Here is a 17,660-nt window from a genome sequence, read left to right on the forward strand (position 1 = left end):
CAATGTGGTTTGCCATACATCAATCTCTAAAACAGAGTTAACTCAATTAACTATTTTTATTTAATGTATGTCTGATGGGAAGTACTGTACATTCCAATAAAATAAAAAATGTAACATAACGTGTGATCAATATACTTTGAGAAAAAAAAAAAAAATCTGTAAAAATGCCCTATAAAATGACCCAGTCCTGCATTAAACATTTAACAGTTATATTAAGTACATTATGAAGCAAGAGCAGAACCTTCTGTTTGAAACACGTTCATTGTCCACAAGGGGCCACTAACGAGCCAGTAAATAAAATGACGTTTGTTAGTTCCAGATTTGGGGAAGCAGCATTAGTTTTAACAACTGTTTACCATCAACTTTTCTTATAAAATCCTCCAGTCATTAAAATCGCCCTTATTTTGTACCGGTATAAATCCTATTCAAATTAGCGTTATGTCATACAGCCCCTGGATTTAATGTACTGTACTTCTGCAGTTCTACACAGGATGTGTGATGCTTAATGTTATACAGTAGGAATCCTAGTAAGCTGTGAAACAGCTATTCTTTTTGTCCTATCAACATTAACTCTGCCCTAATCACTGGTCCTCAGGGCTCAGGAAGTGAGCCTTTCATACCAAAGGCATAAAAGGAAAGGCTTGGCAAAAGGGCATGTTGGTCCAATTTTTGAAAGACACTAAATATAACCTGTGTTGGGGGTGTTTGTGAAAAAATAATCTGCAAAACAGGACAACAGATTTTGAATATCTGTAAAAATCAGTATTTAAGAATATGAAAACTTGAATGCTATGATAATCTATACAACATTCTATTACTCCAATAAAATAATTTTGCAATAGTGTTTGTACAATATAATTATACAATACAGTTTTTAAACATCCTTCATGTTTAGAAGGGTAGCTCCCAAACAAAATATATCCTGCCAATGGTGAGAACAGGATACCAAAGTGGAGCCTGAGCTTTTTACAACCCATTCATTAGTGACAGGTTGGCATTCTAGATGTAGAATTCCTGCTCAGGTTCATCCTCTGGCTGATTGTGACTTCCAGCTTGTTGTCAGAGGGTGATGCTCTCAGTCTCTGTGCTGTGTCCACTGTCTCCAGAGTGCCCGAGGGCCGAGGGGGGCAGTCTGTGCAAGGGGTTGGACGCGCTTTGAGGCCGCTGCAGTTTGAGAGACAAGAGGCAAGAGGAGCCCCAGAAGGAGATATCCGAGAGAGAAAGGAGAGCGCCGCATGAGAGGCCAGAGTAGGAAGGGACAGGGTTGTTATGCATTGAAAGAGGCAGCATCCGAAGGGGTATGGCTCTCGGCGGGTGTCTTTAGTCCTTGGCGGAAGAAGACTGGAAATTAGCAGCCAGCCTAGTGTAGGCAGAGACCACAGACATGTCGAAGCTGGTGAGCTTCAGCCCAGTGTCCACGTCTGTCTCCTTAGCATCCTCCAGGGCGTCGATGTTGAAGCAGAAGGCCACAGTCTTGTCGAAGAAGCTGCTGGAGAGCAGCGAGGGGGCTGGGGATGGGGAATGTCTGACAGTCAGCAGGCAGCACAGGGAGCAGCTCCTCTGCACCATCCAGGAGGTCGTGGAAGTGCTGCTACCTCTTCAGCTGCTGTCGTTGCTCTGGGAAGAGCTGGACAAGTCCAGCTGGGAGAGCCGGTGGTGCTGTTTAGAGCAGGAGGGTGGCTGCAGCTTTTGTTAGCATTTGTTTCGGTAGGAGGAAGGCCTCTGGCCATGGTGAGTGTTCGTGGCAGGTGCCATGTAGGGAGACTCTAGCTGGGGGTCGAGCTGAGAAAGAGTGGGCATCTGCTGGGAGTTTCATGATGAGCCTCGGGCCTGCAGCAACAACATTAACCCAAGTGCTTTTTACTGCCTGTGTCAGGTATACGCAAAACTGTTAAAATGCAGTTGAATAGGGTCATATCAAGTAATCAAAATCTCCACGGAGGACTCCCTAAATTAGGCAACGCTGACGCCCCACAGTAAGAAGCTGTTACTGGTACAGTAATTTCTGAAAGGGAAACCTAAATCACACACCTGATGTTTCCGTTTCATTTCCTAAGCATTTAAACTTGCAATGTGTAAATGTATTAAATGTATTGGGAGTGTTTGTGAAAATCAGAAAAGCCATTATAAGGTGCCCTCCATCACATCAACATGTACTTGTGTACAAGACTGTACATGTACAACATGTAATTGCACATGGAAAAGACTGAAGAAATATGGAACACCAAATAAACTGGCCTATAGTTATAACATATACTTTTAAGCAAGATTCTAAATGTTTAACATGTGGCTCACTAAATACAATAAAGTCTAGAGTAATCTGCAATAGAGTACATGTATGAATGTCAGAATAACAAAAAAATAATGAAATGTGCCTTTATAAAGGCTGGCTGTGATAAAGAGGTGGTAAAAAACACAGCACAGTGTAGTAAAGCATAGTTAATGCAAGGTACAGCACAATCTAGCAGGGTGATTCACTCAGAACTATGGTAAAGAATGAAATGAATATCATTACATTTAATTTCATCCATCAAAAAAAAAAAAGAAAGTTAAAACTTTGTGAAATAAAGTTTTATTTTTGAGGGAAAGAGTGAGAAACATATCCATGGAAAATCCAAGTGCACCAAGGTCAGGTATAATGATGCCACCAGAGGGCAGCATAAGACTGCAATGACCACGTCAATGTACAATTATGCTCAATTATACATTTTAAAATATAATGTATTGCTGCCTTCTGTGCTCTATGCTTTATCACAAAGCAGTCTGGTATGTTAACAGTCTCATAGATAGTTTTACCTCCTAATAATAATGCATTTACAAAATGCTACTGCCTTTAGTTATGCAGCAATGACATCATGAAAAATGAGCTGGCTTTTTTGGCTGAATGACCTTTATTTTCTTAAAAGCAAGCTGGGGGGTGTCATCTAACTTTGGTGACCTCTTCACAAAATCACATTACACACCGATGTGCATTGAATGGGCCATTTTAATGAAACGCACATTTTTCACATAACTAGCCCTCTTTTCTCAGGCTGTTGTGCCAGACACTTTTCAACACAGTGATATGCAGATTAAGAGGTTTGTTCCGCCTCAGTGGGTAGGGCAGTCCTTAAACTGGGTTTGGCCCCGTGATCAGTAAGCTGCCCCGTGTCCCGCAACTAGCAGGACAGGGCTACCTGTTTATTAATCATGGCAATGTTTCTATGAAACCAGCCATTCAGCCACAGGTGACAAACAGAGAAGCAGCATCATAAGCAAGCATGTTAATAAAACCAGCCTGTCCAGACTGTGACATGTGTCTTCGGTCCTAATGAAATGCCCTAATACCATTACCACATTTTTATATGGAGAAAGAAGAGTTCTTTAAGAAAGTAAAGGTAATGGTAAAGTCTAAGTTTACTGAAGAATTACTATGCAAAATTGTTACATTTTTGTTAGGGAGAGTCCAAGTGTATTTGTCGAAAATAAATACAACATTTGTAACACTATTGTATTTGTTTATCCTTTTTGAAACTTTTTTTACATACTTTTTATATATTTGTTTTTATTTTACCGTATTTCAATCATAATCTCAAGAAGTTTGTAACCCCTTAATACCAAAGGCAACTATACTGGGGATTCCAGTTACAGAAAGGTACCTTTACTTTTAAGAACACATGTACGGTGCCAGATTCAGTTGTTGAAGCAGTGGGTGATAACCTGTGCTTTGCTGATGGTAGTCTGTGTGTGAAACGTTGGATTTCTCCTGGTTACATCATTTCCACTGTGCTAGGACCTGTCTGACATCTCTCATTGTGCCAGAAACAGGATGAGCTGGCTGTGTTGCAAACTGCTGTCTCATGACTAACAAAGAATCTGTGTGCTGAACGGCAATTTATTTATGCAACATTAAGCAGTGTGAGTGAGGAACCTCGTTGGGCAACTCATCACGGAAATCAAACCAGTAAGAATAAATATTAAAGTAATCTTTTTGCTCAGAAGAGCCAGAAGAATAGATCATTAATATATCATCCCAAGTGTAAGAAATAAACAAATAAAATGGTGTCCCAAAGTCTATCGCTTCAGCAATGCCATAGTCCAGTACAGGAAGTGTAGGTCTCTCTATGTACGAGTGCTTGTATTGCTGAGATGTACCTGTGAAATAACTAAACTAAACATAGAGCAAAATCCTAAAGATCTTCGTTTTAGTGATCATTTAACGCAAGTTACTACAGTAAGGGGACACGCAATGTATTGAATCATTTTTTCAAAGTGTTTACTGTAGACTTTTATTTATTTATTTATTGTAAGATAACGATTCAAGAGTAATGTACAAAACTGAGAAACAAACAAGTTGAGAGTGCTAGTCCTTCAAATACATGACTTAGATGTTGGTTATGTAAAGTTAATTGGTGTTTTTTCTCCTTCCAAAAAATAGGAAGTTAATTAAAGACTGGAGTAACTACTCGTATTTCAAAATGTAACCCATTAGCATTAAGTATAATTGGGATTTACCCAGTATTTTTGTAAGGGTCCATGAAGTAGTTGACAAAGTAGTTTTATAAGCAGCTGGTATCCAACTACAATGTGAGAAAGGTCCTTGCTGTAACTTAAAGGCCAAACAACTACTGATAGTGTAAACCGTACAGCAGTATTGATTTCCAAATGCAGGCACTGGTACAATCCATCTCTTAGTAATATGATTATTTTTTATACTTCATTTAATAAGTGCAGTGGAACTTAGTCATACTGAAAGTGACTTACATCACACAGCTATGAAGAAACATTTATATGGAGACTTTTTAGAGACTTTTGTATGTAGCCCTCCATGACTGGAAACTAATAGTAACACTAAAAAGAGAGAAAAGCTGATTTCCAGGTATTGTGTGCAGAGAAAAAGCAGCCACCAGCACTGGTCTCAATGGGGAGAGGTACGTTTCACTTTCACAAAGCCTTGTTTTTACAACAGGACTGCATTTGCAGCCAAATATCCATAAATATCCATTAACCTAATTGTTTCTAGTAAACTGATGGTGCTTTTAAAGTACACCTGGATATCATGACAGACATATGCGATACCCATGTAAATCTGATGCAGTATATAGGGGGTGAGATTTTGAAGGCTGGTCTCTTGCTGGGAATACTGGAAGGGCACTAAAAGTGACAAAATCAGGCGATTTGAAGTTTTTGAAGATAACTCATAAGATGTAACTGATTTTGTGTGTGGCTGGTGCTGCAAAGTACAGTAGCGTGCTGTGGCTATTTACTGTGTGCAGAGATTCTGATTGTCCTGCCTGTGGTAAAACCAAGATAACCATGGTAAAGAAGTATCATTTAGACAATGCTTTGCCATTTGTTAATCATAACATAGCATAGAATATGCACAGCATAAGCTTGGGAAAAGCATCACAAACTACAAATTTATGAAGCAAATGACACTTGACTGATGGCCCACAGTGGGGTGCTACCGGACAGGGTGAAGAAGTCCTGGTTGCAGGGCATGTAAGGCAACATGCGGCTGTTCACTCTCTCCGTGTGGTGGTACTGCCAAGGCAAGCGTCGGAGGGACTGGTGGAGCTGCTGGAACTGCTCCTCTCCATACTCCTCCTGCAGGAACAGGATGGTGGCTAGTGAGGGCTGAATCACGATTCCAGTCCTGCACCTCTCTGGCTTCTTCCAGCAGCCTCGCTCAGAGACACAGAGCAGCTGCAGGTCTGGGCGGATCCAGGCCAGCACGTTATTCATGGCTTTCTGGAGGATCCTGTCGTTCCCCGGGTCGGTGATGATATGGACACTAACCAGAAATGGGTCCTGCACGTCGGCCATGGACAATTCTCCTTGGAGAAAAGTAAACCAGATGTTAATCCAAGTTTAAATACATGTATGTATGAGTTTAAAATTGTTGATGAGCTCTTGATATTCATTTCAGTAGGCACTTTGTGCAATGAATGTATCAGAAGCCCACAAAAAGATTATAAACTGTGTATTACTATTGCAGTATATTGTAGACAATACATGAAAACCTTACATTTCAGTTGATGATGTCCAGTTGGTAGGGGGACATGGATGAGCTATGGCTTTGCAGTTATCACAAGTGCATAATTTAGAATCATTCAATAATCTCACAGTCATTAACTTATATAAATGACACTAATCAGTTGTAAAGAATGTCCTTTTAATAATTCACTACCACACTTACTTGTACACTGTTCTAACACTGGGTTACTGTAACTTATTACTATTAATGCTTTCCAGCTGTAGATTTATCTTTTCCACCAATCAGATTCCTCCTGGTTCCACTCTCAAACTCTCAGGATGTAAACATTACTGAATCTATTGTGTTTAGCGTTGTGCGCAGAAAACTTGAAAACGCAGTCTTCCGCTCTTATTGGCGCTAAAACTAAGAGTGTCACTCTGAAACTCTTGCGATGTCACAACACTGCAATATACAGGAGGTGAAGGTATGGCATTGTGGTTTTGACCACAGGCACTTCTGACTTCCCCAGAGGTTAACGGTCACAAAGTAACTCAGCAATATGCTGTTGTGGCAATCATGTTTCTAACTACGACAATAATAACACGTAATGTAAACATTTTAAATCATCACATGTTATTTGCAAATGTAATTCGAGTTAACAGATATTATAATAAGTCATTGTAGTTTATTTTGGTTAATCCATGTATAATTTGTGGGAATGACATGTGATCTGTAATAATATCACTCACCCTGCTATTTCGGCTCCCGAATCCACAGAATCATCTTCGGCTGGGTTCTTTTCCATTTCAGATGATAAAGACAGGTCTTACGCGCATTCTCTAACAAACGCTTTCCCATAGACAACAAAAAGTGTCTTCTTTGTGGCGCCGTCGGAAAACAGTCCGGCTTATATTGAAGTACTCATCACTATTCTCAGCAGCCTGCCCGTGCAACAGGCTTATCTTCACTTAGTTATGCGTCATCTGCAACAGGCGTCGACGCTTTCCTTCCAAGACAGAGAGATTCTCTATTTCACAGACACACACAACACTGACCTTGAATAAAGAGGACTGCACAATTCTAGTGATACTCGCGGTTGTGGTAGATTTGCTGAACAATTGTATAGTTTAAACCCCAATTCAAAAAGGTATTTGTACTGCTAAATTATGTCAAGCCTATTAAACTGCCGTGATTTTTAGGCTATTTTATAATGTGACAATTCAAAAGGTTTACCAAAGTTTACATTTGTCCAGTATACTGTATAAAGTATATACAGTATAAAGTAACAGTAGTTTCAGGGTACAAAGATGCAGAAACTAGGCCTTACCTTGAGGTAAGAGTGCAAGAATTATCCAACATTATCATAAATAGAACATTTGGATTTGCAATAAAATGTGATTGTTTAGATTATTGATTATTTATTTAGATTATGTCAACTAAATAAATGCAATTGGGGGAAAAGTATTGTAGTTTTAATAAATAAAATAAAAAATAAAATAAAAATAACAAGCCACACTTTAAAATGCCTACAGCGACCCAACACTGATGTAGTGCATGAATATATAAGTGAGCGTGTGCGTCTCCATTGTCCATCAGTGCCTGTTCTATACGGGACCACAACTGCAGTGCCTCTTGTTCACCAGCATATGGCTCTACACTAACTTCCTTATTTGCCTGCAGGCTCAATGCTATCTATCTGAATTGTGTGGAGGGTCGGCTTTAATAACAATAGATTGTTGCCCTCTGGTGAAAAGGGGGGTGATATTTAATAGTCAGAAGTTTGGGTACAAATTCTACAGTGTCCACATAGGCAGTGCTTCAATTTGTTAAACTTGCCGATGTATAGCCTCCCCACGTGGGCTTGAAGGTTTATGATAACAGTCAAATTTGTATCTACAAATTAACAAATCGGAGATGCGTTACGCAAAAGAATTATTAAGAGTTGTCTAGAACTGATAAGGTTTTTGCATGCGCTATAGAGCGATACGGTGTAGTCTGTGCCACTTGTACTTGACTCCCCCCTGCCGGGGGACGGGGGACCCCCTACAATACATATACTGGTAAAAAAAAATTATAAGGCAGACACTTATAATCCTTTAAAAGTACTCTTTATTTGTATTCCAGGTCTGGTGACTGTCTAAATAATAAATCCCCGGCAATACACAACCATGTGTAAAGCACGGGGATAACAAAAAGGGCACAGTCCCGAACAAAAACAAATACACGGTCACCAGTCCTGGGTGAGTGCAGACGTGCTTGTGGTGAGTGAAGACACGGTATTTCGTAACGGTTTTGTGCAGTGGTGATCCGGATCGTGCTGACCCTCGGCGACAGCTCCGGATTGGTGAGTTGACTGTCTGGTGGTGCAAAACACAGACAATTACGAGACAGACAAAACACAATACACTCCTCTTTCTACACAAGAGCTCCTCTCTCAGCCCTTCTCTCTCCTGAGCCTTTATCCAAACGAAGGAAAAGATCAGCGTTACCCTGGCCCCTGTATGTAATCCCGCATGACATCTAGGTAAACGATTGCAGCTGCCTTATTACTTTCAGCCGCCCCTCGTTTACCTTTCAGGTCAATACGGTCTTACAACAGAATCTCGCTTCTTTCCAGGCTGACCCACTTCCCGGTCCCGGAAACGAGGTGTCAGGCCAGCCCTTCCAGATACTTCTCCTCCCGTTCTTTAGCGCCCTTACAGGTTGGGAGGGAGCTTTATCACCAGAACTCATTATCTTTCTGTCACAGATGGGCATGTTCTTTGGAGCAGACCTGTTCCCAGTTGGATCACATGGATGACTTTGACATGCCAGGAGGTGTCAGCAGTAAGATTTTATATATATATATATATATATATATATAGCATATATTATATATATATATATATATATATATAGTTAAAAATGTGCACAGTAATAAAACAGAAATCCTGAATGCCCCCCAGGATATATCCTCCGAATTGGTTTGAAAAGCGCAATTGTTAGTTGATATTTAGACTTTAAATGGTGCAACTGTTATTTTATGTTCCTTTATGCTGGGCAGTTGTCTAAAGAAAGGCACGTGACACCCCAGAAGACCACAAGAGGTGAAGACCACAAGAGGTAGCTCATTACACGTCATGTCTGGAAGTCAAATAGAAACATCCATTCATCAAATACGCTGAGGTGAACCTTTAAGAAACGCTCATTTGTTTGAGTTTATCCTACATACAAATCACAATAAATACAAAACATACAAATACATTATTGAGGCATATTATTTCAGATGAAAAGTTTTTTAGGGCTAAAATTCATATATGCAGATGTACTGTCTGCCAGATACTGTAGTACAACCTCTATAGAAGTTTCCCATAGAAAAGTTTAACAAAGCATAATGAAAGAATGGTAAAGTATAGGTAAATATCGTAAAGCCTAGAGAGGTAGGGTAAAGCATATTAAAAAAAACATGGCAAACCATGGGAAACAATGGTAAATGCATAGGGACAATTGAGCACTGGTTTGGTTTGTTTGATCTCTGTGAGATTGCCAGTGCCTTAGTGTTTCACCTAATACAAGAAGATCTGCTGCTAACAGTATCCAGCATGCATTCCTTTTTAAGACAGGGTCCCCACCCAAATGACAGGAATTGCACAAAAGATTCTAAACACATGTACAAGACTGGAAGAGCGCTGAGAGTACTGTAGGCGTCTGTATCCTTGACTGCAATCCAAGAGATGACTGGTTAACAGGAACTGTCTCAAAAATGATGACTCTTTCATTTTGGAAATTAGATTGCAAAACAACTCCAGGAATTATGGGTTGTGTCACAAAGACGGCCGCAGTGGGTGACGACAGACCAGAAACAGGAACTGACTCTGAACACAGGCTTTGAAATGGTGAAGGCGCTGATGTGCAGTTTAATAGTGAAACAGGCAGAAAATAAAAGGTTTGTAACAAAAAACAGCACACGGCACATGAGGCCAAAATAAATAGACAAACAAAATTAATAGACACTGACAAAACACAGGGTGGACGAACGCTACACAAAACAATTGAGATTTATATTTACGCTTATCTCTCTCGCTCTCTCCCTCTCCCCCGTTCTCCACTCCCGAACACACAACCCTATGTATGTGACAACATGCTCCTTTTATGCAGCTGTACCGAGACTCGACTGGTAATCGATCATTCAATTGGAGTCTCGGTACAACTGCACGTGAATTAATAAAGTGCAATTCCCCGTGCTCACATATTATTACGTTTTACTTGCACGTGAAGTGCTGTGCAATCCTCGTGCCTAAATACACATATACATTTTAAACACTCATGTTACACAGACCCGTTTATATCCCGTGTACCAATGTCTATACACCAACATTTAAACACAACATATAACAGATAATATACACAGGGGCGGGCACTTTGTCACAGGGTGGTAACAATTGAGAATGGTCACACGCAATGTCCTTGAAGAACAAAGGTAAAACCCTCAAAGAGATCAAATCAGCACTTTCAACAGTCACTTACAACAACATCAAACAATGAGTCAGTGGCTGAGCTCAGATTTGAACCTGAAAACTTCTGTTACAAGCCTGTTTCTTTAACTGTTGGACTACACAGCCTACATTTAATTTGATTACCTTCTGAAAGATGAGAAGCTAATTTAAAGTACCAGTGCCCTAATACAGTTTTGTCAGAACCTAGACTAATAACAGACACATGATATTTACAGCAAAGTGTAAAAACAAAATTGCAACATAAAGATGACACTAAGACTCATGGAGAAGCCTAAACAAGGTAAAGGGATGATTTCAGCCACCACATTATCAAAACCAAATTCCATCTGCCAACGGTATTGACTTGAAAGCGATTTGAAACCACACTCATTCATTTCCATCAATAGCGGATCGAGATCAAATCTATTTTAATTGTGACAGACGCAGTTAGGATTGGGGGCTCGCACAACTCAATCTGCCTAAGTCGTACTAACGGTGGAAGCTGCTTAATGAGCATCCAATGTAAAGCACACGAGAGAGGCAGGCTTTCAATCGCCAACTGCAAAAAAAAATTAAAACGCAGGCAGAACATGTCAATGTGAATGTATTATAATATTCAAGGCTTTAATTTATCTGACTTGTTGGAACCGACAGCAGCCCCAGTTTGATATTGGAATGAGATGAGAAGGAGTTTTACATTGCAGATGGAAATGTATCTTTAATGCAGCAGAGTGGAGGCCAGGATAGTCACAATGTAGGTTGTGACAATGTCTTTGACTGGAAACTGGCTTCTTTCCCAAACTTTAAAGGTCTTCTTGCAGAAATAGAGTTAATTGAAAGCCTTTTAACCAATGAGATCCAACATAACCTTTACGCCCGGTTACACTCAGTGACCCAGTGTTTATTTTTATTTGTTAATCATACAAATGTGCAGTACAGTCTGGAGCTATACTTAGATGACAGAGTTCAGGGAGTTCATAAAGACCATGCTCATGTATTCATTTATTTTACATCCCACTCTTACTGACAAGCTAATTTATCCTGTCATCAAATAGTATGTTTTAATCTTTGCTTTATTCAAAGCAAAATCTTCATTATCAGAAGTTTCCACATGAAAAACAGTTTTTGTTTTCGGATTGTTTGCTTAGCACTCCAGGATGTTCAATTCCAGTATCTACCAAGGACGTGGACACACAGTTCCCTAACACAGCACTGTTTTTCTTGCCTCTTTAACTCACTCTATTTATCACATGTTTGAGGGGATATACTCCTCTGAATTATGCCAGTATAATGTACTCATTTCAGTTGGTATAAACCTGGTCACATTTTGATTTTAAAACCCATCTATAAATATGTTACCACAGGTGTTAATAACAAAGACAAACAATTTATTACAATACAAGTTTATTAGACCAGTCTACCCAATGGATTTGGCCTCACTCTGGTGTGGGGCATATTCTCCTGAGTCCCTTGATTACTCTGGAGGGTGAACAAATGCCCAAAGCATTACCATGGATTAAGTCCACCCAAAACAGTGCTGCAATTGTAACCTGGTGCCGATGGTTATTTCCAAGATGATAATGCATCCATTCCCTTTGCCAGAATTGTGCAAGAATGGTTTAAGGACACTTCAGAAATCTTTCATGGCCACCCATTCTTTTAGTATTTCTACATTTTCTACCATTGAGTGTTTTATAGTTAGATGATATACAGTACACAATAGGATTCAATACATCATTTTTGTGACTTCTGCCTCCCATATGCGCTGTGCCGGTTTATTCATTTTGTTATACTAATAACCCCAGAACTATCAGAGGAGGAAAACTATAGAACAAAAGGGATCTTGAGATAACTACAGTACTTGTCTTCTGCTGATGATGTCAGTTTTATTAACACATCAGGAGGAGGAGATCCATTACAAGTAGTATTTTCCATGATGAGTGAATTTCCAGTCAGCAACATATCACAACACAGACACCTGACTGCAGCGAGCTGAGCAGAGGTCCAGCTGTTGAAATGGGCACAGAATCAGAATGTTAGAAGTGCGTCAGCCAGCTCGTGTCTTTGGCAAAGCTTCTGCAGTTTAGATGGAAAGGGGATTGATTTTCAAACGGGTCAATAGACAATGCTGTTGGTTCTGTCCGAATAGTGCAAAAATAAACATTTGATGTTCATTGTTTATTTTCAGTTTACTCATGACGCCTCTAGACAATATAACAATGGTCAAAATGAGTTTGGTGAATTAACAATTCAAATATTTATTACATTAACTATTATATTAACATACAACCTGAAGCTGTTCATGCTAGTCACAAAAATGTAGAATTTAAATATAAAATGGATAAGACAGAACTAGAACAGGCACAGCTTGAGGCTGTAATGTTCTTATCGCTGTCAGCAACAGTGTGGGGAAGCAATTAAAAAGGCAAACAGAATAGTTGGTTATATGGTCAGTGTGGATTGTAGAGTAGAAATCAAGGGAGGTTATGGTGAGGTTTCCTAATACACTGCTCAGACCACACTCAGAATACTGTGCTCAATTCTGGTCACATTATCAGAAGGACATGGTGGCCTGGGAGAGGGTCCAGTGAACAGCAACCAGACTAATCACAGAGCTTAAAGGAATGAGGGAACTGCTTAGTCTAGAGTAAAGAAGAATTAGGGGTTGACTGCTGTGCTTAAATTATTGGTAGAGCAAAAGCAAAAAGATGCAATTTATGAAGATAGCTTAGGTGCTTTTTTTCTGTCATTGCTTAAATTTTACATTAACATTTAAATTAGCTGAGCAACTTTTGTTTCTTATTCTGGGTTATAATGGTGTGATTTATTTATTTATTTGTTCATAACTACAATTCACTGCAGAGGTGTTGCACTCACTGGAAAAGCTTTGTTTTGAGTTGTGTAATTGACAAGAAATTAAAACATGTACTTGCACAACCCTACTATACAGGGAAAGCACATATGGGGAAAGTAAGCTACTGCCACTGCACACATTTGCAGGCCATTCATGGATCCCTAACTGAATAACAGTGTGCTTGTGGAATTTAAGGGGGAGTCACTTAACAATTAAATGCATGTTATATTTTAAATACAAATAGTGTATATGTAGTTTTCACAGTATCCTAAGAGGTTGTTTGTTTTATTTAGAATTTAAACATCCTTGCGATTTATTGATATAAGGACTATTGTGCTCACATTGTCTTCATTACAGGCATTCGTAGTTCTTTTGGTTTAAAATAACGAATGCATCTTGGTATCTTTTTAAAATGGCAGTGATTGGGACATGGTTCTGTTTTTTGTCAGTATGTGTTTCAGTTTTTTTTTTTATCCTATTGAAGCAAGCACTGGAGGAAAGTACAGGAGCTGGACAGAGAGTCTTCTATTTGTCAAGTTTTGTCCATATTGTTCCCTTTGACATTTTTTGACTAATACTTTACATTTTCTGCAGAATACCAGACACAAGATGTGCAACACTACCAACCAACTACATAAAAATAATCAGGAGACTTTACTTTTTCTCATCTAGATACAAAGGTCAGTGTGTGCAAACAATTTGTTTACATTGAAGTTTGCCAGTTAACCCACCAATGACCTCAGCCCTGTTCCCTGCAGTGACCTGGCATGGTTACAGTTCGTGGTGAATCAGGAGCCTAGTCTGCCTAGTGGTACTCTGTATTATTTGTACTATATAAGATGCTATTTTGCTTATAGGTGACAGAAAAAAAAAAAAAAATTACTACTTAAGTTGTTTCCCCATAGGTTATATTTGCAGAAATAAACTTGCTATGGCCACCTACTGAATTCTTCTATGTGTAATGAATCCTTTGTAAGACCAGTTTCATTTTTACATTCCCCTTCCTTTATGAACAGTCTGTGTCAAGGTTCTTTGAATTCAGAAGTTTCTACTAAGTTACAGTTGCCTGCCATAGACACCTGTAATGTAAGATACAGCCAAACTGTCTCTATATTGGTAAGCGCTATCATCATCTAGTGTACAGCAGCGTGTAGCCAGCAGCACTAAAGGCAGCTTGTTTGCAAAGTGGCAGCCGGCTCTTACTTCTATAAAGACAATAAGGCTGATCTAGCCAAAGTTACGTCTTTCTATGGCAGGCAACTGGGGAGCACCTCCTAAAGTCAGGTGAAAACAGTTTAACACACCTAAACATTTGAGTAATTGCATTTAGACCCACTCAGAATAATTACAAACATCATAAATTAGGGGATTAGGGGTTAGGGGACAGTAAAAGAAAATTAAGAACATTATATTTGAAGATCCCTACTCTTTAAGACAGCGCAACTCTCATATTACAGTTAAATATGACTGTATATATGTCTGGTTTAGATTCCTTGTTAGGGGTTCAGCAGCCAACCTGAAAAGGCAGGGGCTATTTACCCCTACTGAACCCAATTACAGTCTCATTTAGTGGTCTTCTTATCACTGAGAGCAGAAAAGGTTGTGGCATTTGTAAGAATAACCGTTGTTTGCTTCAACACAAATAGTATCCACACTGTTTTAACCAGGTGCTTATGTAATCATTTAACAAAACCCATACTGGTACCATATAGCCTAGCAATGTAGACAGTTTACACTGCAGTTGTTTCCTCAATATGATGTGCTGCATACTCTTTCTTTACTGAAGCTAGAAGGAGGACTTGCTAGTCCCCTTTTTTAAAACAAATCTTTATGCATGGTACTCCTCGCTCTATAAGGAATAATCAACTCTTCAAGAATGCTATTATCATTTTAAACAAAAATTCAAAAAATAATATTATGGTATAACTCAAAATTCTAGAACTTGAAGCTACTGCACTAACAAGTAACTATGATGTGATAGGTGTTACAGAAACTTGGTTGTCTGAGAGTGATGGGGACGAATATAATATTTGTGGGTATACACTGTATAGGAAAGACAGGCAGGACAGAAGAGGAGGAGGGGTAGCGCTATACATAAGAAACAGTCTTGAAGCCCATGTGTTAAACCTGGACAAAGAAAATAAAGCCGAATCAATATGGGTCAGAATAACAGACAAAAATTCAAAGGGAATAATAATAGGAGCATGCTATAGACCGCCAGATTCAGACGGTGAGCAAAATAATCTGTTATACAATGACATTAGAAATGCGTGTAGCAAAGGAGAAGCCATACTAATGGGGGATTTCAACTTCCCCCATATAAAATGGGAAAACCCGGTGGGTAGCACGAAGGATGAAATTGAAATGGTGGAAATGACAAATGACTGCTTCCTAACACAATTTGTCAAGGCACCGACTAGAGGGGAGGCATGCCTTGATTTAGTCTTTTCAAATAACGAAGACAGAATAACTAAAACAGAGGTCAGAGAACCATTGGCAAACTCAGACCACAACATGGTCTCATTTGAAGTGTTTTTTAAAACCCAAAAAGTAATGACTAAAGCTAAGGTTTACAATTTTAGAAAAGCAAACTATGAAGGTATGAAACAGAGACTAACAGAAGTAGACTGGAGTAAAATAGAGAAAACACCCACAGAAGAAGGATGGTTGTTCTTCAAAAATGTAGTACTAGAGGCGCAAAACAATTACATCCCTAAAGTAGACAAATCTAAATGTAAAACTAAATTGCCAAAATGGTTTAATAGATCAATTAAAAAAAAATATTCAGCGAAAAAATGCACTTTATAGAGCATTAAAAAAGGACCAAAAAGAAAGTACGCAGAAAGAGTACACGGAACTGCAAACGCAAGTCAAAAAGGAAGTTAGAAAGGCCAAGAGAGAAATAGAAATGAACATTGCTAAGGGAGCTAAAACCAATTCCAAAATGTTTTTCCAATATTACAACAGCAAGAGAACATTCAAAGAGGAGATTAAATGTTTAAGAGATACAAATGGCAAAATCGTAGATGAAGAAAAAAAAAAATAGCAAATATATTAAATGATTGCTTTTCACAAGTTTTTACAAAGGAAGATACTGACAACATGCCCCACATGCCAATAACTTTAGCATAACTGAGGCAGAAGTGTTAAAGGGACTAGGAGCTCTTAAAATAAACAAATCCCTTGGGCTGGATGAGATCCTCCCAGTAGTACTCAAAGAAATGAAAGAAGTAATTTACAAACCGCTAACCAAGATCATGCAGCAGTCTCTTGACACAGGGGTGGTACCGACAGACTGGAAAATTGCAAACGTAATACCGATCCACAAAAAGGGAAACAAAACTGAACCAGGTAACTACAGACCAGTAAGCCTGACTTCTATTATATGCAAACTTATGGAAACTATAATAAGATCCAAAATGGAAAATTACCTATATGGTAACAGGGTCCTGGGAGACAGTCAACATGGTTTTAGGAAAGGGAGATCGTGTCTAACTAACTTGCTTGATTTTTTTGAGGATGCAACATCGATAATGGATAATTGCAAAGCATATGACATGGTTTATTTAGATTTCCAGAAAGCTTTTGACAAAGTCCCGCATAAAAGATTAATTCTCAAACTGAACGCAGTTGGGATTCAAGGAAACACATGTACATGGATTAGGGAGTGGTTAACATGTAGAAAACAGAAAGTACTGATTAGAGGAAAAACCTCAGAATGGAGTGTGGTAACCAGCGGTGTACCACAGGGATCAGTATTAGGTCCTCTGCTATTCCTAATCTACATTAGTGATTTAGATTCTGGTATAGTAAGCAAACTTGTTAAATTTGCAGACGACACAAAAGTAGGAGGAGTGGCAAACACTGTTGCAGCAGCAAAGGTCATTCAAAATGATCTAGACAAGATTCAGAACTGGGCAGACACATGGCAAATGACATTTAATAGAGAAAAGTGTAAGGTACTGCACCCAGGAAATAAAAATATACATTATAAATATCATATGGGAGATACTGAAATTGGAGAAGGAATCTATGAAAAAGACCTAGGAGTTTTTGTTGACTCAGAAATGTCTTCATCTAGACAATGTGGGGAAGCTATAAAAAAGGCTAACAAGATGCTCGGATACATTGTGAAAAGTGTTGAATTTAAATCAAGGGAAGTAATGTTAAAACTATACAATGCACTAGTAAGACCTCATCTTGAATATTGTGTGCAGTTCTGGTCACCTCGCTATAAAAAAGATATTGCTGCTCTAGAAAGAGTGCAAAGAAGAGTGACCAGAATTATTCCGAGCTTAAAAGGCATGTCATATGCAGACAGGCTAAAAGAATTGAATCTGTTCAGTCTTGAACAAAGAAGACTACGTGGCGACCT

The 17,660-nt window shown here is 39.0% G+C and overlaps 1 protein-coding gene across 1 annotated transcript; it reads right to left on the reverse strand.

Moving 5' to 3' along the window:
* Positions 1–920: 920 nt before the first annotated feature.
* Positions 921–6,761, reverse strand: LOC121327504 (protein FAM124A-like). Its single transcript, XM_041271575.1, has 5 exons — positions 6,706–6,761; positions 6,393–6,418; positions 5,402–5,816; positions 4,744–4,752; positions 921–1,597 (listed from the first exon to the last, which is right to left on the reverse strand). Exons 1-5 carry the CDS (start codon positions 6,759–6,761, stop codon positions 1,321–1,323), a joined length of 783 nt encoding a protein of 260 aa, XP_041127509.1. The 3' UTR covers positions 921–1,320.
* Positions 6,762–17,660: the final 10,899 nt, after the last annotated feature.

Source organism: Polyodon spathula, chromosome 15 (genome assembly GCF_017654505.1).
Source record: "Polyodon spathula isolate WHYD16114869_AA chromosome 15, ASM1765450v1, whole genome shotgun sequence".
NCBI lineage: Eukaryota > Metazoa > Chordata > Actinopteri > Acipenseriformes > Polyodontidae > Polyodon > Polyodon spathula.